At 36.4% G+C, this 27,866-nt stretch overlaps 2 protein-coding genes across 8 annotated transcripts; both read right to left on the reverse strand.

Moving 5' to 3' along the window:
• Positions 1 to 319: 319 nt before the first annotated feature.
• Positions 320 to 13,397, reverse strand: LOC150025907 (ATP-dependent 6-phosphofructokinase 4, chloroplastic-like). 6 transcript variants are annotated; one of them, XR_016522856.1, is made up of 14 exons: positions 13,099 to 13,397; positions 11,778 to 11,824; positions 11,591 to 11,630; positions 11,433 to 11,495; positions 11,224 to 11,361; positions 9,198 to 9,356; positions 9,057 to 9,110; positions 8,763 to 8,827; positions 8,299 to 8,428; positions 8,093 to 8,133; positions 4,729 to 4,953; positions 4,049 to 4,097; positions 1,706 to 1,860; positions 320 to 651 (listed from the first exon to the last, which is right to left on the reverse strand). XR_016522856.1 is itself a non-coding variant. In XM_090304213.1 (14 exons), the coding sequence occupies exons 1-14, from the start codon at positions 13,351 to 13,353 to the stop codon at positions 550 to 552; spliced, it is 1,527 nt and encodes a 508-aa protein (XP_090160339.1). In that variant the 5' UTR covers positions 13,354 to 13,397; the 3' UTR covers positions 320 to 549. The 6 variants fall into 6 exon arrangements, 3 of the variants coding, with proteins under 3 accessions (XP_090160339.1, XP_090160340.1, XP_090160341.1); XR_016522857.1 differs by having other exon boundaries at positions 4,049 to 4,249; XR_016522855.1 differs by having other exon boundaries at positions 4,049 to 4,249; positions 8,763 to 8,831.
• A 765-nt stretch (positions 13,398 to 14,162) lies between these two features.
• On the reverse strand, positions 14,163 to 19,723 carry LOC150025908 (uncharacterized). 2 transcript variants are annotated; one of them, XM_090304217.1, is made up of 6 exons: positions 19,296 to 19,723; positions 17,044 to 17,532; positions 16,264 to 16,485; positions 16,113 to 16,185; positions 15,331 to 15,438; positions 14,163 to 14,864 (listed from the first exon to the last, which is right to left on the reverse strand). In XM_090304217.1, the coding sequence occupies exons 1-6, from the start codon at positions 19,410 to 19,412 to the stop codon at positions 14,497 to 14,499; spliced, it is 1,377 nt and encodes a 458-aa protein (XP_090160343.1). In that variant the 5' UTR covers positions 19,413 to 19,723; the 3' UTR covers positions 14,163 to 14,496. The 2 variants fall into 2 exon arrangements, with proteins under 2 accessions (XP_090160343.1, XP_090160342.1); XM_090304216.1 differs by having other exon boundaries at positions 15,331 to 15,441; positions 19,296 to 19,685.
• Between the last annotated feature and the right edge of the window lie 8,143 nt (positions 19,724 to 27,866).

Raw genomic sequence — 27,866 nt, forward strand, 5'->3', positions numbered from 1 at the left:
TTAATAAGTGATTAGGTCTTATCTTTCACTACTTTTTCTCTATTTTCTTCTATCAAATACATTTAACTTTTATTTTATTTCTCTCTTATCTTTATTTTAACTCTTTTTTTTCATTTACTCTATTTTTTTCTATTAGGACCATTCAGAGACTTAAAATATTGCCATGGATTAAAATATTCCATATTTATAGCATTTTAAAAATAAATAAAACACGAGGCTAGCATGAGACTTTTCAAGAACAGTTTTCAACCATTTTTCTTTTTAATTTGTAGACACATTCTAGGCACGTAAAGTATACGTGATTTGAGCAGAGGGGGTGTGGCGGAACTTATGTGGTGGCCGTGTATAAATGTATTAAATTTTGATTCTGATTTTCAACATGTCCACTTCGCAATTAACAAAATGAATAGGCAGTATAACCCCCCATATGCTAAATAAATGTTAATGCATCATCTGACAAATAAATTCACAGAAATCAATCAATATTCATGATAAACCTGGATAGGGGTAATAATCATATAGTATTACTTCTCGACCTCTTTGTGAACTCTATTGATCAGAGGCAACGAAACCTGGTTGATTCGTCGATGCAAGAAGTCTAGCCCACATCCTATCACTCAGCTTCACCGTTTTCTGCCTCTCCGTCACACGCTGCAACAAGATGTTCGGTGATCAACTGGTGGTATATATTACGCAATGCACGAAACAAGCAATATAATAGTATGAGAAACGATGTAGAACAAAATCTCCAATTACACACTTAAAAGAAACGACTAGTTGTATGGAGAAATTATCAAATAATCAATGGCTTTTCACTGAATATATCCAATTATTAAAAGCAAAGAAAAATACAGCATGTTGATAGTCAGGGTCAACTTAATCTTGCAGTCTATCAGATGGTGTCTGAGATCAACCCAGAAAGGGCTTTCGTTTTCTTTTTGTAGCTTCAGATGGTGGAAATGGTTTCCGTGACAAATTTATTTCCAGGGTTCAAATTTCAGAAACTTCATCAACCTCCTGCAACTTTCAGAAAAAAAAAAACTGCATATTTTTGTGCCAGGCTGGCTGGCAGGCAAGCTTTCTCTTCTTCATCTTCAGTCATCTTTTATGATCGTTAATCCTAGTTAGACTAGTTCAGTTTTTTTACTTAATAAAAAGTCTCTATAAAGACTCATCTATGGTATTTTCTTAATGCATGGAAGAATAAAATCATTTTTTTTAATGTTTTTCTTGTTATAGCAGGTTGCTTGGGGAGAATCCAGGTGGACGTTAGGAAAGTTTCTTCAATAAGAATCAAAATACTCAATGATCATTCTACATGGGTACAAGGTTTCATCCATTTGGAACAGTTGGTCGTTTGGATGAGGAGTATGAATGCCGAGTCTGGAAGCCATGGAATTCATTCAATGGCTCAATTTAATAGCTATTCCGATATATTATTCCATTCCACAACCCTTGATGTTTTAGTCTAGAAAGGTTTTCAATTGAATTGTAGTATGTAAAAACTGAAGACCTACTGAAGAAAACAACAGAAAATATTTGAATTAGAAAATCTATATGAAATTAATAGGATATAAAAAATTGTTTCAGAAAATAACAAAGCAAACAAAAATACTAAAAGATTGTTAAGCGTAGCACAGTGTTTAGCAATGATAGTAAATTACTTGAATTGAATATACACGAGTTAATGAAATGAGCCACTCACAGCAATTGGGATATAAGCATGTTTACTGTTCACAGGCCCGACTGTGAAGCCAGTGTATCCAGCCATAGTTCCATGAACAGCGCCATGAGCAAGGAGAGTGCAGTAAATGTTGTCCGAGGCATTACTTGGAATAGCTCGAATCATGTACGTTGGATCTATGAAAGTAACAAACGAATTTCATAACGAAAATAACAAATTTCAAGATTTCAATAAAGAAGTAGAGCAAGCTGCTCCCAAGATTAACTGAATTTAAATAAATTAGCGAATAATTACTACATCTCTAGAACAAAAAGGAAAAAAGCATGAAATATTTTTTTTCATATACTAAAATTAACTTATTGACAAGTTAAAAAAAAAAAAATTAGAGAAACTATAAGTAAAACTTTGCAGAGCTTACAAGTTAATTTAACTAATACCACATCTATTTCTTCTTATTTTTCTCTTCTATAAGTAATAATAGAGAATTTTGTCTGCACAAAGTCTATAATTCTTTTAAAATTACTCTTGAATCCCTCTTTATATATATATATATATATATATATATATATATATATATATATTACACTGCTCTTATAGCTTGCTGAATTAAATGAATAAATTAAAACTTTGTTATGTCTCTGCCGTAATGAAACGTAATGTATATATATCCGTTAGATGAATCAAATTGTCCAATTGAAGCAGATTCCAGCTCTTTTTGACTAATGAAAGTGTTGATCATCAAAGCCAACTCCACTCCACGTGGAGGGCTTTTTCGAATAGAATCACGACTAAAAAGAATTTACAGAGAAGGGGTGAGAAGGGGTGTTGCAATGGAGGATACTTTATGCGTTTTATGTAGGAAGGAGGAGGAGACAACTTCGCACATCTTAGTTTTATGCGAGGAATCAATTAAAGTTTGGAATTTGTGTCTCAGTTGGTTGGAGATTAGTTCGGTGAACCACAATGATTTGTTTTGTCATTTCGAACAATTCTCATGCTTATGCTTAAATCAAGAAGGCAACAGATTATGGAAAAGCATGTGGGTTTCAGTCGTGTGGTGTATATGGAAGCATAGAAACAGGGTTATTTTTAATCAAGGTAGATGCAGAGGAAATCTTTACTTTGGCACAAGTACAATCCTGGGTTTGGATGAAACATAAAGAAAGGAAAGTGAACTTCTCTTATTCTGAATGGGTTTTATCACCCCTAACCTGTATTAATATGGTAACAAAATAAATTCAGCTTGTAGCAATCTGTGTAACTATTTCATATTCTATTCTTAAAGCATGAAAGGCTGGATGGTACTAAGAACTGTGTTTGATTTGAATATCCATGGTTATAGAACATTCTGTTTTATGTCTTTTGATTGGAGTAGAAGGTAGTTGTCTTGTGTTGCAGGTAAACAGGATGAGGAGATGTTCAATAATAAGTAGCAGAGGACAGAGAAGCTGGCATAGTTGGAAGGGTGAGGTTCAATATTTTGTTGTGGAGCTGTGATGAATATACTTGGAATTTTTTGCAGGGAGGAGTAAGAAGTGTTGTTTAACGGCAAGAAGATAGTAATGGTAAGAAATCCCTGCAGACAACATAGTAAGAGGAAGAAAACAAGATGTTAAGAAGGTGAGAGAAGTGAACCCAACAATGATAGAGAAGATGGCAGTCACTGATAAACAACTGGGAAGGAAGAAGGCATCCATTGGCGACAATTTATCTAAGAAAGGGGGGAAAGGGTAAGATGAAAGGTAAGTGATGACAAAGAAGGGATTATAATTTAGATTGCGTAACAATTAGCCAAAATGGGACAATGGTGAAGGAGTTCTTCTGCTGAGGGATTACGTGAAGAATGCTGGTATTGAGGAAACAAATTCTGCAGATTTGCTGTTATCTTAGAGAGGTGGATCAAAACTTGTAAAGGGAAACAATTTGTTAATGTTATTTCTATTAAGCTTAAACAATTAGTATAATATAGCAATCTGATCAGGATGCAAGAATAGGTAGAGAGTAGGTTGTATAAGGGTTGGGACACCCCTAAAGTATTCCCTTTTATTTTTTAATTTAATTAATTATTTGCTGAAAAAAAAAAGGAGCCAGGATGAAGGATACACAAAAACACACCCTCAGTCACACTCTGAGCCAACACACACCTTTCGACAACTTTTCTTTGTTTAGTCTTTTAGAATCAACTAAGTTGTACAGTTAAATTCCTTTCCATATGATACAATAGCATGTAAAATTGACAAATATTCAGATCTACTGGATAACACATTTAAACGAGATTTCTTCCAAAGATTAAATGATATCAAGCAATTGTTAGAGGCGGGCAAAATAAATAAAAAAATATTCGTGGAAAACTAAAGAAAATACCTATATATTTCATATTCACTGTCATCTTTCGAAACATTGTGAAATGATTCTGCAATAAAAAATATGTCAATGAGGAGACGGTGAATAACTTAAGAGATGATAAATCCCAGTTTCTGCACTCTACAACGCTCAGCTCAGTCTTTTTTGTCAGTCCCTCCATAGGTAGTCCTTTCCGGTCTAAAGGTGACCACAATAAGATGGCTTTCAAACAAAGAATAAAGCATAATCAGAAAACTAAAGTGATGAACTAGATTATGAAGTTAGGATCGGATAGTTGTAAAGTCCACATCAACGAATTTCCAATCTCACAGCAATCTCTCAAGGTGTCGTGATTAAAAGGAGAGGAAACATAACGTCAAAACGAACTTAACAAGAAAATTACAGATAAGTGTAATTGATATTTAACACTCTAGAATCGGTCTTTTAGCAAGTTAACTGGTCCCATCGGCATAAATCAGATTCTGAAAAGAAATGCAAGACTTTCTTTTGTGTAGATGTTTTAGCTATGGTCATAAATCTTTTTAAGTTCTAAAATCAACTATCGAAAAGATATGCAATTTTATACAGTCTCAAGTCCAGTCAATTTCAAGGTGCTCACGATATAACTTGTACATTTCTTCAGATATTATATATTTATAACAGAGACGAAATACAAGTAAAGGAAAGATAACGCAACGTACTTTGATTTTATCAGATAACCATGGACCAACATCAAGAAGCAGCTTGTTTCCTGATGCATCCTTTTTACCTGCAGCATGCCCTTCTGCAGCAACATATTCCTGACCTGCTCCTTCAGCTACCACAATAACTAAATGCCCATTTTCTTTTAGCCTCTCTTCAATAAACTCAAAAAGCCCACCTCTTCCTTCCAAATAAAAGGGAGACTCTGGAATCAAGCAGCAATCCTGTAATGACTCTAGCTATTATTGGCATTTCATTTCTCCTCTTAATCATGTTCAAATAAAAATCTATGAAGCCATATAAGAGTTTCATGGTGAACTCTGTTCATTCATTTAAAATATCTTTTACGAAGAGGGGTGAAGTGTCCATCTACCAAGAAAATGAAATTTTAAAAAATAAATATCTATTGAAATAAAAAACAATTCATACATCAACATGGTAAGTCTTGGAATCTAGGTTTGGACATAAGCCAACTACACAAAACCAACTTGAAACTTGAGAATAAGCTTTATTTAAGTTATATCTCAAGGGAATGTGAGTTTCTTGATGTTGAAATTAAAGCAACCCCCAAAGAGGCCGCAACTAAGGCAGGCCAGGTGGTAACCATAATTAAGATAGCTTTGAGAAAAGTTGCAAGCTAAACAGCTTATTATCCGGCGGGCTGATGTTCTGACAAAACCTTTGTCTCTCGAAAGGTGCTAGCTATACAGTTTCTCTTACTCAGAGCTCATAGTGGTTGATCTACCTACAATATCTCACCCACCTTGAGCTTTGGGGAGGGGGGTAGTTAGAGAGATTTTTCTATGTAATTTTTCACAATTCACCTTACTTGCATCTACTTGCTTCGGTCAGTTAGTTACATCTAACACCCGTCAGTGATGATCCTCTGGGCTCTCCATAGGACTTCTGTATCAGATCAATAATATTAGAGTTCTCTGTCTCTACTCTGGTCACATCTCAATAGCAGAGAATTTAAGAAAATGAAACAATTGATTTGATGAGAAAGTCCAAAAGCCACTGAATCACCAACTTACAGCCCTATATATACTGTCAGGACTCAGCCAAGAGTCAGTTATAACTGACTAGAACAGATAAAGTAAAAGGAATATAGAGAAAAAATATCATAGATATACTCAAGAAGTGTATTCTCTTACAGTAAATAATCCAGAAGAGGTTGGCTTAAAGATAAAACTATCCCACTGTTTTATTGGTTGACATTTGATATCAGGAATAACAGTAATATCTCAGCTTTATACGATTATAATATTTTTGAGTTGTTAGGTGTTTGTGTTCTACTGAGAATACAATACTTGGTATAATATATTTTCATTACAATATGTATTTTAGCAATTTTATGTTGGGAACTAAATTTGAATGTTTACATTAATTTTGGATATTATACCACCACTGGATTTCTAGCATAATAAAACATGTCCAAAACTATTTTATAGGCCAATATGTAATAGAACTTGACTGGAATGTAAAAAAGAAGCTCCACAATGTACACTAAATAGAATAATTATATCTAAAGATATTCCAATATTATAATTACTGCAAGACAAAATATTATTAAACTATTTACTATCATCCAACATTCTTGTAGTTCCAATTCTACCATTTTCCGTGGATTTGGATCCTCTTCTGTTTAGGTTATGTTTAATAAATTTTAACCATTTATTGCATTTATTATTTAATATATATGGTTGAAATAAAAACTACCTAACCCATTATAGCACTAAATTAGGCATCCATGATCCTCATTCTTCTTTTATAGTTATAGTTGGTCTTTATTTGAAACCACGGGATGCGCGTTATGCGAAGGCTCGGTAGAAACCTCTTACCACCTTTTCTTGGAATGCAGAGTAGCACAACAGGTGTGGTCTTTGTGTCTAAGGTGGATGGGGATTTTGTTTGTCCAACATAAGGATTTAAAGGTTCACTTTGAAAACTTTCACCTGGTACACTTGAACACAAAGCAAAACCTTGTGTGGAAAGGTTTGTGGGTGACAGCTGTGAGAGGAATATGGGAACAAAGAAACCTAGTCATTTTCAAGCAGGGGAAGCCTGATGCGGAAGAGATCTTTCACCGGGCACAACTCAACTCTTGGCTTTGGTTGAAAAACAGAGTACACAATTTTAACTTCTCTTTCTCAGATTGGATCTTAAATCCTGAGCTATGTGTTAAGAGTTATAGATGAAGCACTCTGCTGTCAAGAGGCAATCCCTGGATCGGTGGTAGATGCTCGACTACAGGCATGGAGTATGGGGTTTGTTCGTTGTCAAGGTGGTGTTGTTGAGGAAGTTTGAGGTTTGTGGTAACAAAGCCCGATTCTGCCTTTGTAAGGAGGGGTGAAGGTACAGGTTGACAGGCAGGCCCCTCAGTTTGGTTGAGCTGGTGGTTACTATACCGATCTAGGCCATCATGGCTTGTGTTTTCGCAATTGCTCTTGTATGAACTTTGGAGGTATCGGCATTGTTGATATGCTGGTTCTGCTATATAAACAATGCACTTGGTGTTTTTTTGGTTTTGAGGCATATGCTGCGTTCTATGGTCAAGCTATTGATATGCTTGGTAGATGCATGGTGGTATGTAGTGGTTCAGGAAGCAAATGCAGCAAGGTCTGGAGACCTTTTAGTTTTTGCTCTACTTGGTTTTGTTGTGCTGGTCACACCTAGCGGTTAGCATGTTTCCCCTAGTAGTTTTCCTTCATCACCAGGATTCTGGTTTGTGTTATGCTGGTGTTATGCAGTTTCAGGTTTTGGGACTGAGTATCTTTAACTAGTTTTAAGTTTTTGAGTTAAGTGGTGTGCCGCTTAACTTTGATCTAATTGTTGAATGCTTAATTAGGAGTTATTATGTATAAGGGTTGGAACATCCCTAAAGTGTTTCTTTTAAATTCTATTAATTCGTTGCTGATAAAAAAAAAAAGTTGGTCTTTATTTTAATGGTTAGATTTAGTAGTAAATATAATAAATAGTTAAGATTTATTAAACAAGATCTCTCCTATTAGCAGTAAATAGGAGAGGGGGGACTAAATCCATTTTCAGTTAAATCCACTCGAGGTCCTCACCAATGTTTTTTTTTGGTCAGCAATGTGCAGATAGTGTTTTTCCTCTGTACTATCTTGTACAACATTGTATTGCTACCCAAATTTACTGAAAATAAATACAAAGACCGCACCCACATAGGGTACACTTTCAAAAAATATTCCTTTATTTTACAAGTTCTAAAACTTATGATGCATCAGACTAATTTGTAGAATGGCAAGAAACAGTTAACGAAATACAAATCTTACACAACGAAAAGAATCAGTTCAAATCTGACCATCACTGATAAATGCTGATATTAGACAAATGTCTTACCACATCTCGACTTGCCTGTGTTGCATACATTGCAATGAAACCTGCATATGGAACCTTGTAAAGTTCTAATAACAACATTTCATTCATAGATAAAAGCTCCCATTTTTTGTCATTTCATTGAATGAAATTATTTAGAAAAATTGAATTGCAATACTAAAACGAGAAGCAAAAACAGAATATAACATTTCTGTAATACTACTATTTACCACTGTATCTGCCCATCAGCTTCACAATTCCAACTCCATTTTCAACACTTTCAACCTCCACATGTGCAGCATCAATGGCTCTCTGGGCTTCTTCCACAGCAGTATCAAATCCAAAAGATTTGTCTATCACCTAGATCCAAAATCACAAGCAAGCAGAATAACATAAAAAATGCTTTCTCTATCTTAGAACCTCTGCTTTGCTATTCGTAAATTTAGAAATGTCTTAGTTTTAGGGGTTTCTTTATCTGATTTCCTGAAGAATTTTTCTTGTTTTCCTATGATCTTGGCACATGGTTAGAAGACTTGCCAGATTGGATAGTCATCCTACTCTCTCTTTGCCATGAATTTTGGGTTGTAACATATTTACATTGTTCTATAAATCAAACTACAAGAATATTTCACTAATGGCCTAAATATCTCCATGTAAGTATAAATTCAAAATATATTATGGACTAAGAACTTACAGCAATATCATTATCAATTGTCTTTGGAATCCCAGCCACAGCCACTTGAAGACCACGCCTTTTAACTTCCTTCATAAAAAGATGATTATATTACATTATTTCATAAAGAAAACTACATGAATGAGGGAATGGATCCTGTGCAGTGACATTACAACAGCAGAGGATCTTAGCCTTTTATTAATATAACAATTTTATTATAAAAAAAAATAATGGCAGGATGATAAGACTTCACAATATCATGTTTTTTTCACTGCAGGAAATCCAATAATTACTTTCGTGAAAGTAACCAATTACCTCATAAATGAGTGAAGCTCCTTTGTGTGTACCATCACCTCCAATAATGTATACCTAACATAGATAGATCAGATCATCTTTGGTTCAGACATCATGTCCAAATTTTATAGAAAATTTAAATTTTTGTTAACATGTATACACCTGATTTATTCCTCGGTCCTCAATGTTATCTACTATCTTGTGGGTATCATGTCCTCCACGAGATGTTCGAAGAAAGGTGCCACCACGTTTATGGATATAGTTAACCACTTTAGGAGTCAACATCAAGGTATTTTTTGAATAAAACCCTTTATATCCTCCCTAAATCAGTTTCAAAAATAACATGGTGACCAATAAGAACTCATGGAAAGATCATAAAAGGAAAATGCTAAGTTGCTAACAATGCCCAAAGGGCATAGGTTAATGAAACAAAAAATAGTAAGTATTTAATATTTATTACTCCCTTTCCTTCTTGTAAGAATCAAACTACATCTTTTTCATGATTTTTTTATAAGAATCAATCTAGAATGCTCCTAATTAACTCTTTGAAAAAATGTCCCTAATTATGAGTCAATTCTCATACATAGTAGTAGGCAGGAAACATTAGTCTTAGGCTCTTCTGAGGCCAGGAAATCAAACTTCACCTCTTCATAGGCAGAGCATTTTTGGGAACTTTATTTGCCTCTTCACATGCATAGCCAATAAAACTCAAAGCAATAAACATATCACTAACCAGAGAGATTAAAAGAATTAAAGCTAGTAAAAGTATAGGAAAAAAGAATAAAAGTACTCATTAATGTTAGGGGAAATTTATAAAAAATGCCTTTAGGATAAATTTGATGCTAGTAACTCAATTTAATTTCCTTAATTCTTATGAATTAGTTAGTTTATTAGGAATTATAAAAATGACAGGATGGAGCATATTGAAAATATAAATTCACTTCATAGTTGACTGTCAAGTAATTAAAATCATTTAAGAAGGAGGAATCAATGCTTTGGGACATTGATTAGCTAGTCCCTTAAAAAAACTGCAAAGCTAAGCTAATAGCGGTAATAATATTTTAAAACTCAAACAATAAGGCTGTTGAAATTACAATTACAATACCAAACCTAAAAGTTGATAAAGTATATATTATTTCCCATCTCATTCACTTTAAACATAGTTTTCTTGTAATACAAGAATTCAGGAAAGAAAAAAGAAACAGGTGGATCAGAAATTCACTAGGCTAGTAACAAAAAGAGACATTCCGACAAAGCAAGTAGAGATTATCGCATTTAAGTATACATAAAATACCTTATTATCTCTCCTGCTCCCTTAACATTTATAATGATTCGGAAAATTACTTCCAAATTAAGGGTCATAACCAGTACTCTTCTTAAAGCTCAAACAGATCACTCAAAAGTTGCCAAGCTACCTAACCTTCAACATAATTACATCTAATGTATGGTTTAAGGTAACCATTAGGCAGGTAGTTAGTTCCATTAAATAATCGGTGTATTTGATGAATTTTCAGTGTGGTCATTCAGTTTAGAAACCTCAGATCAAATTAAAGGCTTTTGGTGAAAAAGGAGCCCAAACTCTGACAGGGTAAATTTATGCAGTTCTTTAAGGACACCTCTTTGCCACTAGATTGTTAAGGGGAACAATATACAACTGCATTTATGTTATGGCTTCTCTTTGGTTAATACCCTAATTAAATTTTTTTTTAGGAAGAATGTGTTTTCGGTCTCTGTACTTTTTGTTGAACTTGGTTTTGGTTCTATACTTTTAAATTGATGAATTAGTCATCCAACTTTTGAAAATATATTTGAATTTAATCATTCTTGATACTTAAACTTAACATCTACTGGCAGATTTTTAATCGCCACAAATAAAGGAATGACAAAATTCACATGTTTTTAGAATTTGAGAACTAATCCATAACTTTAAAAGTACATGGACTTAAAAACATATTTTTCTCAACTTATATTATTTGTATATCATTGGTTTTTAAGTTTTCTTTTAATTCAACTAGAGAGAGTTTTTTTTTATATCTCATTGCATTTTTGAATATGTTACAACAAAGATTATAATACAAGTAGCTTGCTCTATAAGGAACAGAAACAGTTGCAGACTGTTTACAGTAAGTTGTCACACATCAGCAAGTATATCTTGAACACCAGAATATTATAATTTCACAAAACTAACCTCAATCCCGAGTATATCTTGAACACCATACATGATGTTCAAGCCGCATACAATTTCCCTAATCACTGTATTAATTCCTGGGCATAATCCTCCACAAGTCACAATGCAAGCACGTACTTCTTCTGGCTCGAAATAAATCTAATATTAGAAGAGAAGGCACCATCAGTTTTTAAAGATTACAAATGGATAGACGTTTCCAAACTTTATACCTTTTCTCGAGGTCCCGCACGCCGAAAATGAACTCCTCTTGGACTTTCCTTTTGAATAACAACCTGGACATGAAACGTTACAAGAAATGTAGACATCGATCAATCATTATAAAGAATATAATTTCACGAAAAAGAGCGGAGAGGATTGTGTCACTTACATTTTGAGCAACCACGTCTTCTGGGCTCACAAAATTTTTCCTTAAAGTATAAAACAATTTTTATAAAAGAATCGTATTAAAATAATTAAAAGAAACAAAAATTTTGGGAACTTGAAAATTTAATCTTTGAAGTAACAATACAAAATCACAAGCATTATTTAAAGCAAATTGCATGAAGTAGACTTACTTGACAATTGAGTAAGCTTGGCTCTTCATCAATGGGTTTGGATATGCCTACAAAAGACGAAGAAATGCATTAAATATTAGAAATCACCGTGCAGCTAGAAAACAAGAAAAGAAAAATCACCATTATTTTTTGAAAAAGAAAATGATTTACTTAACAAGAAAAGAAGGAGGGAAAAACCCACCGCTCCTCAAATATACTGAAAAACTGATATCATACATGTAAATTCATTCTTATTAAACTTTGCGACTGGTCACTTGTATTACGTATCAACCTTATAACAGAAGTCCTAGACTTTGATGAAGAGCTTTCGCCTTCAAAAGTGTGTCTAGAAAGGAGAAAAGCTCAAATAGTTGGATTTAGAATTAAAATAAATTTATTTACAAGTTTCTATTCGACCAAACAGGCTAAAAGTTAGTGATTGGGTATTGGGAACAATAATTCCCTAACTCTAAAAGATCAGAGAGTGCTTTTCTGATCAATCTCATTGTATTTGACAACTAACTTTAGTATAAAATGATCAATTAGTGATTAATAGTAAAAAGTTTTGCATTGCCAAATAGTATGCCTATAAGTAAAAAATATTTAATAGTTGAAAGTATAAAAGTTTAAAATATGAATTCATTTTAAGAAGAAAAAGTTTATGTACTGACAACGTAATTTTTTTCTAGAATAACCAGTTCAAAAGTCATATATAAAGTGATTTTTTAACTGATGTCGTGTACATGAATTAAACATTAAAACCTTGTTTGGTTTACGGAAGGAAATAAGATTGAAATAAGTTGGTATTCCTTGGTTTTAGAGACATAAAAAATAATTAATTTTGAAACTCACGGGACCATATTATTTCTCACTCATGTGAATCTCTTCTTGATTTTTAACCATGGTGGTAACACACATTGGGATCTTAACCACAGACAAGTTGAGTATTACATGTGTAATCAAAATAACATCATCAAAATTCGATCCCTAAAGACTTAGTTAAGAGACAGAAATAGGTATTACTTGTGTCATTGTTCTATTCTATTTCTCTTCAATAAAGATTTATAGTTTCTATTTTATTTCACACCTATTTTAAATTATCTTTTTATTTTAATTCACATTGTTTCTCTCCACTCTGCCAAACAAGGCCTAAAGCTAACTAAAATATGGAAAACTACGATTGCATGATAGTATATTTTCATCAACAAAATAAGAGAATGGTATAAACAAGTGGCGTTTGGGCACTAGAATATCACAATCAAGGACGTCATCCTAACAAATTGAAAACAAGAAATGCGAAATGGCAACAGTTTCGGTGAAGTAAGGGAAAAACAAGTAGTACCGGCAAGTCGGGAAGGTAGTTGGTGAGATGTGGAACGTCTTCGAGGACAAAATCGTCATTCTCAGATTGAGTCGAAACCTGAATTGCAGTGACGACGGCGAGCTTGTTTTGGCGGGAAATCGACGGCGGTTTCCGGAGAAAGAATGCGGAATTTCTGGAGAATCGCAGCCGTTTGGGAGCGTTTGGACGGAGGGAGAAAGAGAATGGAGGAAGAAGAGTTTTAGCGAGAGAAGACGAAGCAACTGAGAGATCCATTGTTGTTTCCTTCGTTTAACTGAAAGCCTTCTTTTGCATTTGGATTATTATTATTATTATTATTATTATATTATTGTTTCTGTTAGTTCATAAAACGACCTTTCTATTTTGCTCTTAATATATAAATAAATATAATAGATATTTTCTTTTAAACAAATTGTTCTTAAATTATTGTGCATGTATGTTGTATTAACATCTCATTCTTTCCTAAAATTAAGTATGTAATTTCGGATTTAATTTAAAATTATCAGGTGGTTCAGAAAATTAGGGAATACTTTAGTCAACTATTTATGTATGTAAAAAATGTGTTCTCCTAATATCTATTTCATTTCATTAATATAACTAAATATACAATTATTCAACACGTAATTTAAATTGAAATATTATATTGGTTGAATTGGGATAGAGATCAAGGTCAAGTTGAAGAAAAGGGATCATTTTTAGGATTGTGAAAACAATTGAAATGAAGGTTAAAAAATTTCATGAGACACAAACTAGTTTAGTTTCCTAAGAACACTAGTTAAAAAATAAAAAGAGTGTATTTCTTTATTGGAATGCATTAAAATATTCTCCTTTATGATTGCACTCCTATATAATTTCTAATAAAAACTATTGAAATTTATCTAAACTTTTTAGTGTCATAATCCCTTGAGTTTCTTATTTCACATCTGTATATTAGAAATTGAGAATTAATATGCATTTTATTGGCGACTAGTATTTTAGAAATAATTAATATTATTCAGTTCTAAGACAGATTTTATGGTGTAGCCTCGTAAACTTTTGTTATATTATTTTAGTTTAACATATAATTTTGAGTTCAAAGTCAGATAAATTAGATGGCATTTCAATCAACACAACAGCATTACAGCTTAAAAACGAAACAGGAAACAGAATGCTGAATTCATCTAAGCTCCTAAAACAAGGGCCGAGATGGCCATTGAATTTTCTCAAATGCTCCTACATAAATTTGCTCCATTGCCTCCTTTCCTCTACATGCAGCATACCCTCCTTCCACAAGGATAACAACCAACCCTTTTTCTCTTACAGCTGCATCATTTTGCATGATCTTAAGCCTTGGACTCTTATCTAGCAGATGCAGAGAGAGAGATAATGGCCATTCATATTTTCCATTATTGCTTATCATCAATCATCTGAGCTGTATTCACTAGATTCCGGCAATAAGGGAACAGCAGCACAGCAGAATGACTCCTTGTCCTTAAGAAGTAGACAACTGCCATCCGAATTCCATTTCAGGTCATTTATGATAAATTGTGAAAGAGGGGCATGAACACAATAGGCACCAGATGGAGTCCACAAATACAAGTGACTACTTCCGGTGCAAAGCACGAGGCGTGTGCATGTGGGGTCCCAAGCAGCTGCCCTTATAGGATCTTTCTGGACTAAGATTGCAGCAAGCTCCAGGTGCCGAATATCCCATATCCAAAGTATTGTAGGCATACTATCATTTCGAGTGCATATGTATTGGCTATCATTGCTCCATGACAAAATGCCTGCAACAAAAATAGTTTAGTCACAGGAACCTTGACTGGTAGTTTCCAAAAGCCATCAAGCAAAACCAGCAACTTAAAAATTCAACGAGTACAAGTCAAGTAGATGATTCAGTCTCTTCAGTAAAGTAATATTGAAAGGAAACTGATGAATATGAATAATGCAAAGATAGCAATCAATATGAATGGCTGCATTTCCATATACAGTCACTTGATTACTTTGCAGCCTGATCAACTAGTTCAAGCTACCAACTGTCTTTAATGTCATGGTTCTGATTTATGCTAGGGTTTATGCTAGACAGCCCAAAAATATCAGAAAATCTCATCCATATCATGAAGTTTCATTTCTTCCTGTTTATTATACAAATCATGGAATTAAGAACCATAGTTTTGCTTCTATGGATTGTTGAATTATTTAAAAGAAAGCTCATAATTAATGGCAGTCGAAAATTAGAGAAGCGTAGCTTACCAATTCCTTGTTTAGGGTTAGGTTTCTCAGCAGGAGGCTTTTGGAATGGTAAATTGATAGGAACTTCCATGACCTCATACCTGACTCTAAAGGGTTCTTCAGGAGAATCTGCTCGGAGAAAGAAATATAAAAAAAGTAACAAAACAAAAGAATGTGAGTGTCATGAATCAACAACCATAAATGCCCAAGCTGTTACATCAATGCATGATAAATGGTTTCAATACTTTTATTTATAACACACCCCATGCAGAAGGGCTTTGAGCTTGAAGTGTGGAAATGCACAGTGCACATGCCCACATAACTACCTTGTGATGAATTCCAACTTTTTATTACAAGAATGGGGAAAACAAGGATTGATGGAGGAAAGTGTACATGAAAAAAAAAAGTCCTCATTTAGAGATACTTATGTTGATTTTGTAAATAGATGAAAGCATAAATGCTATTTAAGGGCAGCCCACATATGGTAGTTTTCAAGCAGTGGTTCTCTTCCAAATTGTCACAGGCAATAAATCATATCAAATAGGAAAAATAAACTAAGTAATTTTCAATCTCTTTGGTCTCTTGAATTAACTTGGACACGACCCCTTTTATGTTCATGACATGAAGATGTTACTCAAGAAAGCTTTATTGAAAATTTAAAACTAATCTAAAGTTAATTATCAGCCAATCCCGACAAGTTTGCACAAGAAAGGCTAAAGAAACAACTGCCTGCAGGCAAACTACAAAAAGTAGCTAACAGCCAAAATAAAAAAAGAGCTGGTTCCCAAAGTAATTGTTCTTACCATCATTCCCTTGTGAAAAATCATCACTCAAACATAGTTCAGACATATCAAGTTGTAGGGGCTCATCTACTTCCTGCAATTTCAGGGACAAAGTAAATATTTTTTTCAAACTGTGATACCATCAACATGGGGAAGTGTCTTAAAGGAGTACTTTGAAAACAGCAGCATAACAAGGGCCACGGACTGTATATGGGTGCATTAGCTCTGCAAATGTCTTCCAAGTTAGGTGATTCAGGACCCGCAACATCTGATCATAACTGCCCACTGCCAGAAACTGACCACAAGGAGACCAGGACACACTTTTAACTCCCAATCCACTTTCATATGCCTGATACTTGAAAAGGCACCTTCCATCTGGAGAATATATTAGGACCTATGTCAAAGAAAAGTTTTAGAAAATTGTAAATTACAGCATAAGTTTCTAACAATAATTTATAGCATAACCAGTGGGTTATACAAAGCAACAGAGTATAATTAACACTAAATTGTGATAGATTGTATAATGTGATATATGACATGCATGAAACTTTGGTAATCAAATGCATGTACTTTAATGATGATAATTATGACATTGCAATAATTACTCTAGCATCCCCTGTCAAACTTGGGCAGTGTGGGACTAATAACCAGTTTGAGTTTGGAAACTAGAGTTTGGAAACTAGAGTTTGAAACTGACTGGCTGCATCAATATGGTATCTCTAGCCAATGTACACACTCGTGAGTGTTACCTGGGACGATCACTTGACATTTAGGGGCCAAAAACAAAAATTCAACCTATTGAGGAATAAAACCAAAGAAAGTTTTTTGAAGGGACTAAAACTAAAACTCACTAATTTTACATGGATTAAAAATATACTTAAGCCTATCTTAAATCATAATATTTCACATGTTAAGAGGGATAGAAAAGAAAAATAGAATACATGACGGTTACCTTGTATTCAAGTGACGAATCCCATATCACTATAGCACTATCATCAGGAGACCATTCAATATCAGCCAAGTCTAGAGTGTCAACTGCAAAATTGCCCATTATTTCCCATGTCTGACAAGATAACAGATTTATATAGTCCTTGCAATCACGCCTTGTGCATATTGCTGCAAATTTTCCATCTCGTGTGAAAGAAACTCCTTTGGAAGCATGCTTTGGCCACTGTAAATGCACACAAGCTGTATTTAACAATGACCAAACAGTTAAACGCAACTGGAAATCTGATGTTGTGAGTATGTGGCGACTATCTGGACTCCACCTTGCATATGCAATACCAGCTGGTCCTTCATCTATCTTGCATGTCCATTCTGGCTGGGTCAGCGACCAAGCCTGTATCATTGGCTTTTTGTAGAGACCACAAAGAATATATTCAGAATCAAGGGCCCATTCAATATAGCTAATTTTGTCCAAGCATGAAAACAACTGGACAACCTGCATACACCAAAAAAAATGATTGCAAACCATGAACTAGAGGCAGACAGTCGGAATAAAGCAGCTTAATCAGTGAGTTAGGTGGAAATGTGCATGACACCAAAGTGTATAATTGACATAGATCACATCAAAACCAAGAGAATAGTCCCAAAGAAACTCTTTGACTGTCTTTATACCCATGTCTTTTAGTATACATCATTCATAATCGAACCACATATATATTTCCCTTTTCAAGAATAAGCTTGTACTTTAATGCACTATGTAATTCTTAGAATAAGCTTGTACTTTAATCCAATCTTACAAACCCATATTGTAAGGTTTGCACCTATTTATATACTCTATTTTAGTCATATATTTACATAATATAGAATCTCCAACACAATCCCTCACATTAATTACTGAACATCTCCAGCCTCATCATAGAAATAATGAGTTTAAGTCTACCTCAACTCTACGTAAACGACTCGTACGCTGAGGGTTATCCTCACTTTAATACTCTATTTTAGCAATATGAGATGTGTATCATTAATCAAGTCAAGAAACAACAGCATATGCACTCACAATTATAATTTAAAATAGAAAGATATGAGAAGCACTGATGAAGTACAGTTAGACATCACAACAAACAAGGTGAATAATTGCTAACGAGCCGACTGATTTATGGTTTTTGGAAGATTGAAGATCTTATTCCTCATAAACTACAAGGAAATGTGGCATACTATGTGTTCTCGAATGACATTTAAACTTATTCAAACATTTACTGGTTTATTAGCACATAGCTTTTACCCCTTAATTCAGACCCTCGGTTCATTCGTACCATCTTGGAATTTGGATCTAAAGAACCGGAGCCATCACAATGTAGTGTTAAAAACCTATGGAATTTAAAGTCTTCCTATCTCCATACAATCATTTTACGGTCAAATTTAGTGTTTCTCTTCCTAAGCCTGAATTTTCCAAGACACCAGTAAACTGCCTCGTGTGCCTGTAAAAATTTTGATACCAGTACCGGAATCTAAAACATCAACTTTCATGATAGCTAGTGTCTAGTTGAGTTCCAAGTCAAAACTCCAACTTCTTTATACAGAAATCACCTCACTCCACAGGATCACCACCTTTAATTTTCCTACAAATCTAAGTACTTAAGAAAGAACCTTCAAGCTTTGCTTCTACAAGAAACCCATGAACATAACAACTTTTCCACTCATCAGAAATATGCACGTGCAAAGCGATAAATAAAAATACGTTTTTGTCATACTGCCTCGTGTGCCTGTAAAAATTTTGATACCAGTACCGGAATCTAAAACATCAACTTTCATGATAGCTAGTGTCTAGTTGAGTTCCAAGTCAAAACTCCAACTTCTTTATACAGAAATCACCTCACTCCACAGGATCACCACCTTTAATTTTCCTACAAATCTAAGTACTTAAGAAAGAACCTTCAAGCTTTGCTTCTACAAGAAACCCATGAACATATCAACTTTTCCACTCATCAGAAATATGCACGTGCAAAGCGATAAATAAAAATACGTTTTTGTCATACTCATGCAGGAAACTGAATAACCAACAAACAATAAAAACAAAAACCAGATCCCGTTCCTTGCCATGAGTCCCAAGTGCCCAAAAGTTGAAATTCACAAACTGGGTCTCTTAAAAGTGTCCCAGAAAACCTAAGTCCCAGAAATTCAAAACTACAAAGACTGCAGCCACAGAAGAAAGATTGAAAATTGAAGCAGTGTGGTAAAAAGGGTAACAAAAAACAAAACCTTGAAGGAAAGGGTCTCCCGAATGACGAGGCGATAATCAACGGCGACGGCAATAAAACGAGCATTGGGAGAGAAACAACAGGGACCCGTTTGCTTGTAAGATTCAGTGAACTCCATCAATAGATTATCACCAAATGGGAAATGTGGTGTTGGTTATGGTTAAAGTTTGAACTTTGCACAGAGAAGAAGAAAAAGAAGGAGGAGGGTGCATGGAGTTAAAGTATGCAATGGTGAGTGAGAGAAGAGGTGAAGATGGTAAGTAGATCTGGGAAAGGAAGAGAAAGTGTGTTGTTGTGTTGTACCATTCGTTTGAAAGTGAGACAGACAAGATTTTAAATCCTTTTATGCAACCAATGTACCGCTAAATCATAAATCCATTTGGTGTGATGCTTTTTGTTCTTTTGCCTTCCACTCTCCTTTGAACGGATAATTCTATTCAGTCAACCAAGCTTATTTAAAAATACCCTAAATTATAACTTTTATTTTTTGTCTAATTATTATTTATATATATTATTTTGGTGTTTTTAGCCAGTTAAACTTTAGAAATGTATATACCTTAAAATAGTTACTCAATCAAAATATAAATATAAAAAAGGAAATTAATACAAAATTCAGTATTAAACTGAATATTTTTTTCAAAATACAAATTGAAAACAAATATTGTTCTCGTCGGTTGACCTTGAATAGATTAAATGGGCAAGCTTTCCTTTTGACTTGTCTCCAATTGGTGCTCCGAGATGCTGCTCCTTTGGGACAAAGGGGCTCTACCTTTTGATCACACTCTGATGATCAAGTCATTCAAAGCAAACAAAATAAATATTCAATTTCAGTCTTATGTATTCATAAACAATGTACTTTTTACTCGGGGTCTCAGGCCCCTTTTATAGATATCCCTCCAACAACTTTCTCTGATGAGCATATAATCTCAACAGAAAGCATATAATCATAACAGAAAAACATTCTACTTACGTGCACCTTTATTCTCGGGTGCTAACAACATAAAAACACTTTGTTCACAGGCCACCTTTATTCTTTGGTGCTTGTTACTTTATTCCCAACAACATTTATTTATATTTAATTAGTGTATATATTATAACCAATCTGAATATTCTCTCTATTCTTAATTATCTTTTTCGAGCTGACCACCAATATCTGGGTCGAGCTCATGACTCACCTTTTGGGTCCAAAACCGAGCTGACCATACCCAAATGCTTAGATCGAGGTCTCTAGCACTCATGTCTAGTACATAAGCCCCCAGACTCGAGCCAAGCTCAACTAGGCGAAGAGGCTTACCAGCATTTGGCGGTTGGCATGACGTTTTCCCTAGTGGGTAGGTGAGGCGTGGTTACTGAAGCGTTTCCTGACAAGACATCTCACCACACTAAATCTGAGACATCCACGTGGCACGCGCATCAACGACCAGGAAGCACTACTGCTTCATCTCCTTCTTTCAAACAATTAAAAACTCATTTCTTCCTCACTTACTTGTTACGCAATCTCTCTTCTCTCCAAAACTCTCTTGCTCTCAAATCCTCTCTTACACCAAAACTTCTTTCGCACTCCTTCTCCTCCATCATCATACCAGGTATTTTCCTCCACTAATCTCTATTGCCAGATATTCATTCATCTTACTGATTGAATTGCCTGAACTGTGATTTCCTGTCAATTCGTCGTCTCTGGTTGGCCTGAACTGTGCTTGTATCTTGTTTGTGTTTATGATTTTGTTCTAGCTATTTCTGCAATGGATTACGATTCAATGTATCTCTAGTCCAAAAAAGAGCTTCTAAAAGAGGTCTTTTATTACACCACCCATTTACGTCTTAGAGAGTTAAGAGAAAACGAGTATACCATGAGCAAAAGATATGAGGGTAATGTCAAAACCGTAGAGTGTAGGAAGGGTGAGCCCATCTGCTGTGATGAGTCATCGTACCCTGGTGGTCCATTTTGTTTCTTTTATGCCACGTTTTTCAAAAAGGTTCTCTTGCGTCTCCCTTTATCCATTTTTGAAAAAAAGCTATTAACCGAGCTCAATGTTGCCCTTGCCCAGCTACACCATAATAGTTAGGCATTTAGTCGTTCTTTTATCATTTTGTGCTCACAGTTCGACGTCTCGCCATCTGTTGAAGTTTTTCTATATTTCTTTGAGGCTAAGCACACTAGATGCCAACTATGGGTGTCCTTAAACGGTTCCCCTGAAAAAGGTTTGCTTACCCTCTTTCAGTCTTCGTATAAAAAATTTAAAGGAAAATTTGTTAAAGTTCGAGCTTCAACAGGAGATCCAACCCTACTGGACGGATTTCCCCTTTACTGGACCCCTGAACCTAAATTCCAGAGTGTTCGGGGCCTGGAAGATTTGTCGCCAAAAGATCAAGGAATTTGTGAGTTCCTGACAAGCTTGAAGGTTGTTTTTGACACCTCCTACTTGTTGACTAAAGAGTACATCCCCGGTGCTCTAAAAGCTTACACTGGTACCTCTCATTTCCTACCCTTGGTGAAAATAACTCTGCTACCGTTATTAACCATTTACTTGTTTTCTTTGCAGAGAGGATGTTGTCTAACATTAGCAAGGAAGAGCTAGCCGAGCTAGCTAAGAGATGAGGACGGCTGCTAGCCTGCCCAAGGAATCTTTGAAGCAGAAAAGTAAAGCTTCAGCTTTGATCACTCAAACCCCACCGAACAGGATAAGGAGACCGCCTTCGGGCTCATCTTCAAGAGGAAGAGGAAAACGGATACTCCTCTCACTGAGCAGTCTCACTCAGATGGTTGAGCCCCACATCAAGACGTCGCTCATTCAGATGGCCATGCTCCGCACCAAGACATAATCAACATCCAAGAATGTGAAGTTGGGAGCTCTAAGGGGAAGAGTTTGTGGAATCTAAACTTTGACATCCCAACATATGGTGAAACGACCTTTCTGCCCAACAAGGACAAAGATAGTCTCATGGCCCGCGACGAAGATCATCTGCTTCGTGATGCCATGAAGCAATTTGGGCAAGCCTTTGCCATGGGTTACTTTGTCGTTGCTAAGACGAGAGATTGGAGAGCAGCGGAGGACCAGAGAATCCAAGAGAATGTGGAGCTTTGCAAAGAGATAGAACGCCTTCAATATGAGCTCAAACATTCAAATGGTTTACATCAAGAAGCTGAACGACTTCAAGCTGAGAAGACTAAAGAGGCAGCAGAACGAGCTCAAGAGGCAGCAAGCTGATGACTTTTTACGGCAAGTGCACCGCGTTTGTCAGAAGTAATAATTGTCCCTAAGGACGGATATCGATCCCACAAGGAACAGTGAATTATCGAGTACAATATTCGCTAAATATAATAAGAGAACAATAAAAAGAGTTTGAAGTGATGATGTTCGCACTGATCAATAAGAAAACAAACAAAGAATTAGTTGCTTTAATTGGAAAAATAGGGATTAGGTTTCATCTCTTCCACTCTCATGTATTTTGATTAGCATGTTAATATTAAGTTCTTTGATTGAAATTGATGCCCGTAGAAAATTCATTTATATCGATCTCTCGCATATAAAATTCTTAAGAATGTTTCCTAAATATCGATCTCTCGCATACTTATAAAAACAACTTAGAAATCACACTCAGACGTTAATGGCAATTAACATTTCAAGTCTATCTCTAGCACTCAAATATGTTAAGTATTGATGTTTAGGTCTGAACCCTAAAAATACCTCTCGGTCATATTTAAGATTCTCAATTTGTCACGGAAAGTTAAAAGTAAAACAACAATACTAATAATCAATCAAGAACCGAATATTAATATATAAAATATCACCTCAATACACAAGAGTTTGAGCAGATTACTTTCAATCCCAAAGGGTAGAATTAGCCACGCATACTTCTAGCACCTTCCATTCTCCCAATTGGGTTACAATTCACTCTATGGTGTTTTTCTCTCAATCTGGCACCCTACAATTGAGCCTTTAGCCCTATATTTATCCTAGTTTTCTAGGGTTAGGTTGCTTCATATATCGCGCTAATGGGCTAAATGATAGAACATAAAAAAAGCCCAATCTTTCTTTGCATCTTTTTTCCATTCTGGGAACTTCTATCTTTATCTTTTTAGCTCAAATCAATCATCTTAAATCCAAATCTCCAATCTTCCTTAGAAATTTTCAATTAACACCAAATTTGGAAAATTTACTAGTAAGGTCCGCACGACCGAGACCATGTCTTAGACTTGGTCATTACGCCAACCAACACCACGAAGTCAATTACGGTTAACTAGAATTAGTGCAGCTAATCAACAATCAAGAGTTAGATAATACACTTCTAAACATGACTCAGCTCTCTAACCTGACCAAATAAGAAAAGACCCATCACAATCATATAAATAGGCACAAAATCCAAGAACCAGATACGTCATTATACAGTACTTAGAGTACCGAGTGTCAAATACTAAATCTGACTTGAGCGTCAGAGTGCCTTCTACAGGTACCATCCAAGTCTAGACTTTGTGGAGACCGATAAGTAGAGGGAGGAGAGGAGAGTAAATTGCTTGTTAGGAGAGAAATAGGAGTGCAGACTGACCAATCGAGGAGGTAGAGAAGAGGAGCAACTTGAATCGTTCTCTTGGTTCCAACCCCATTCGAGAACAATTGGCGCCCACCATGGGGCCGAGAGAATTAGCGTGAAGAGGAAAATAAATGGTATCAACCAGAAGCATGGCGAGCGAAAGGATGTCCGAAGCTGAGCAGATGACACTGTTGATGTTTGTGTAGAGAGAGATGGTTGAGATGAAGAGAAGGAATGAGGAGATCACTCAAAAGAATGAGGATGAGATTTTGGCTCTCCGAAAGGAGAATGAAGAGATGAAAAGGAAGTTCGTGGAGGGGGGACTGTCTACTAGATCGACTAATCTTGTCGGGAGGTCCTTCACTACCCCCACCAGCCCCAAGACTGTTGAGCAGCCGAAGGAGAAGACCCACACCCAGGATGTTGACGACGAGTCCTATCCAACCAAGTCAGTCCCCACGACCAGTACTCTGGAGTTGTCTCGCCGACACCTCTTCATGGATTCCATAATCGGGGTCCCACTATCGGATAAGTGGAAAGGCTTTAATAGGGAACGTTATGACGACACGACTGACCCTGACGAGCACATGGACATGTACACCACACACATCAGTTTGTACACCTTGGATGCCGCAGTTATGTGTTGAGTGTTCCCTACATCATTGAAAGAAGGAGCTTTGAGCTAGTTTACGAAGCTCCCTTCTAACTCTGTCAATAGCTTTGAGACACTAGTGTCCAAGTTTGAGACGCAATTCGCCACTAGCTGACTGCATCACCTCACCCAATTCGAAGTCACCGATTGGTGGTGGCCCGTTGTAGAGCAGTTGAGCCTATCAGATGGCTTGATTGAAACTCTGGCCCAACATCACCAACGTGTCGTCAATGGTCTGTTAGAATATATGGCCTTAAACAAGAGGGGTTGAATTATTTAAGAGGGATTTTTGAAACTTTTTAAGCTTTAACAAAATTCTTTGTATGAATCCATAATAGAAATCAGGTTAGCCAAGAACAAGATCAATAAAACAGTAAAGCAGCAGAAAAACAATCGGTTGTTTCTGCGAAACAATCGGTTGTTTATACCAATAAAAACTAAAAACAGAATGTAAATGAGTTTAAGGGTAAGAGAAAGATACACCAACAGTTTATACTGATTCACTCTTAACCAAGAGTTACATCCAGTCCCCAGAAAACCACTAGGTAATCCACTAAGTAATCAAACCAGATTATAACACACAATCCACCAAAGCAATGACCTTGAACCCTTCAAGAAACACACTCACTTTGGCAATTCACACACAAGAGTTGATCTTGACAACCTCAAGAGCACACAACACTAGAAATACAAAAGGTTGAGAAGAGATTACACTTGTTTACAGAACAATCTGAAATCAATACAAATGAAATCCTATTCCACTCTCTTAGAAAATCCAAAGCTTTGATGTGAATGTTCAAATCTTAAATAAACTCTTTCACAACTGAAAACTCAAATCTGTTTTCTTACTTGTTTGAAAACATAAACAAACTATTTATATTTTCCAAAGATTGATCAAAGCATTTAATGAAGGAGCGTATTCAGTTGGAAATCATTTAAAGCTCATTCAACTATCAAAACAGAATTCGGTTAGGATTTTCAAAGAAACAATCGGTTGAAACCACGAAACAACCGATTGTTTGGTTTGGCAGTTAAGTCAACCAAACTTAAACAGTTTTCAACCTTTTCAAAAACTCCTAAGAGTAAAACAATCGGTTGATTCGACAAAACAACAAGTTGTTTTTCACTTAGTTTGAAAAACACTTTATTTTAAAAAGGATTTAAAACACATCAACTTTAGATTCAACAAAGGAGTGGATTACATATAAGACTACCCAGATCCCTCCCAAAACACAACAGCAACACAGTCTTGCATCAAGCACAAAGGGTTTGGATTCTTCAAAGCACTTGATCACTCTTGATCAACATGGTATTGTTCAGCCTCAACCGAAGCCTTCTCGGAGTTCTCTGCCTTGGCTTCCTCCAAAGCCTTTTTCAATATGGCTACCTCGATCACCTTCTCTCTCTCGTCTTTTTGTCTCAGCTGACCTCACCTCTCCTATCTCCAGGTTAGCTGCCACTTAGGCCATCTTCCCCTCAAAGGTCGAGAATGCCTTCAAGGATTGTTTTAGGGAGCTTGAGGTCTCGGCTAGCTCATGCTGCAGGCACGGGATTTCCTCGACCCTGCGACCTCGGGTATCAGCACCTAGTCGGGTCATGATGAGACCCTGACACAGCATCTCAATGTCGTCTTAAAGCAGGTCCTCCTCGGGAACAACCCTGAGTAACTCCTCGAACACAGGGGACATGATGACATAGACGCCCCTTGAAAATTGCAGATCACCCCTAGAAGAGATAGGGGGTCTTCGGAGCCTCGGGGACAGAGATAGCAACGACATAGTGACCGGCAATGTCACCGGCCGGTGGAGGAGACTCCAGGTTGATTGGAGAAGGATGTCGTGGAGAAGTCAGGATGTCGCCCGGAGATCTGGTGGTAGTTGCAATGTTACTCGCATCCCTCCCCTTCTTCTTGTTGTTTCTGGCAACGACCGAGGAACCAACACCAGAAGCTGAGGGGGTGCCGGCAACAACCGTATCAATGCTACCTCACACGGAAGCGCGTCACAAGGTTGTCCGACTAGGGAACTTCTTTGTGCATCGCTTCTACATCCAGAAAAAAGAATACATAAGCCAAAGACAAGAGAACCAAGCGAGACAAAAGACAACGAAAACATACCCTGGAATGCCACCCTTCGATGCAACGACTAGTACACGACAAACAACTTCCGTGTAGGGAGCCTTTGAATGAGCTTATAAAAAAGATAATAAATCTTTTGCTCCTCGGCATTCGGAGCCAGACGAGTCCACTCCTTAAACCAGGTAGGATTCCTAGTCCGATACATAGGAAACCTAAACCGACCGACTTCGTAAAAAAAGAATCTCGTCCCCTCGGGCTCAACAAGAACCTTGAAGAATTTACCTTTGAAGTTTTTGTAAGAAGTGGTGAAAGGGCAAAAAGAATGTTACCCGATCGACTGATGAGCGAATGCTAGCTAACAAGTTTGGTTGGGTGAGAGGTATAGTAACTTAGAAAAGTGGAAGGAGTTGTAGACAAACGAAAAAGCGTCGCATATAAGACAGAAGGCTTGAAGGGAAGCCTAGATATTTGGGTGAACCTGAGTGGGGGCCACGTTGAGCGCCTGAAGGACGCCCATCGTGAAATCATCAAAAGAAAGGGCGACGTGCACATCGAGAAAAGACAAGAGTATGAAAATAAGAATGGACCCTCTGAAGGAGATCGAGCCAAACATATGGTATCAGTTGGTCGATAATGTTCAACGGCCAAAATACCATCGTTGGCATCCAACTTCAAAATCGGGTACCTACCCAAGAAGGAAGAAATGAAAGCCCCGTCCAAAAAGGTAAAGGTAATCCTAGTCACCTTAGGGTATACCCAGTCAAGCCCCAAGAGGGGGGATGGCTGCTTAGGGGGATCCGACCAGTCAGCAACACCTCCCGAATTGTTCCCCCTAACTACATTCTCCATAGGGGCCAATATTTGAATTTCCCTGACCGATAAGGGCTCGGTCGTTGAGGAGTCGACAGAAAAAGAAGAAGACGAAGGAAAAGAGGAAGAGGGAGAAAAAGACAAGGAAGACATGACTAACTTTTCAAGACGTGAGTTAAGCAACGCACCAGGACGAATGCGGGTTTTGAATTTTGGAGCAGTAGCTCGATATTGTAGGGAACCACTATTTATAGCCTAGGAGGGACTCAGTAGACAAAACGTCACATTCATCTCAACCATTAGATCTTCCTCGATCCAACGGTTCTTGTTAAATTGCGTCAAAAATGCCCTCATCATGCACGTCACGTCATGCGATCGTACCACCAACGTCATGTCCAACCTCGGGAAGCCCAATCGTCACATCGGTCTCAGCCAAAGACTCTTCAGATTAACCATCCTCGAGCATGGGGGCAAGTGTACTGCTAGACTCGCTCGACCGA

Source organism: Phaseolus vulgaris, chromosome 7 (assembly GCF_051622355.1).
Source record: "Phaseolus vulgaris cultivar YP4 chromosome 7, ASM5162235v1, whole genome shotgun sequence".
NCBI lineage: Eukaryota > Viridiplantae > Streptophyta > Magnoliopsida > Fabales > Fabaceae > Phaseolus > Phaseolus vulgaris.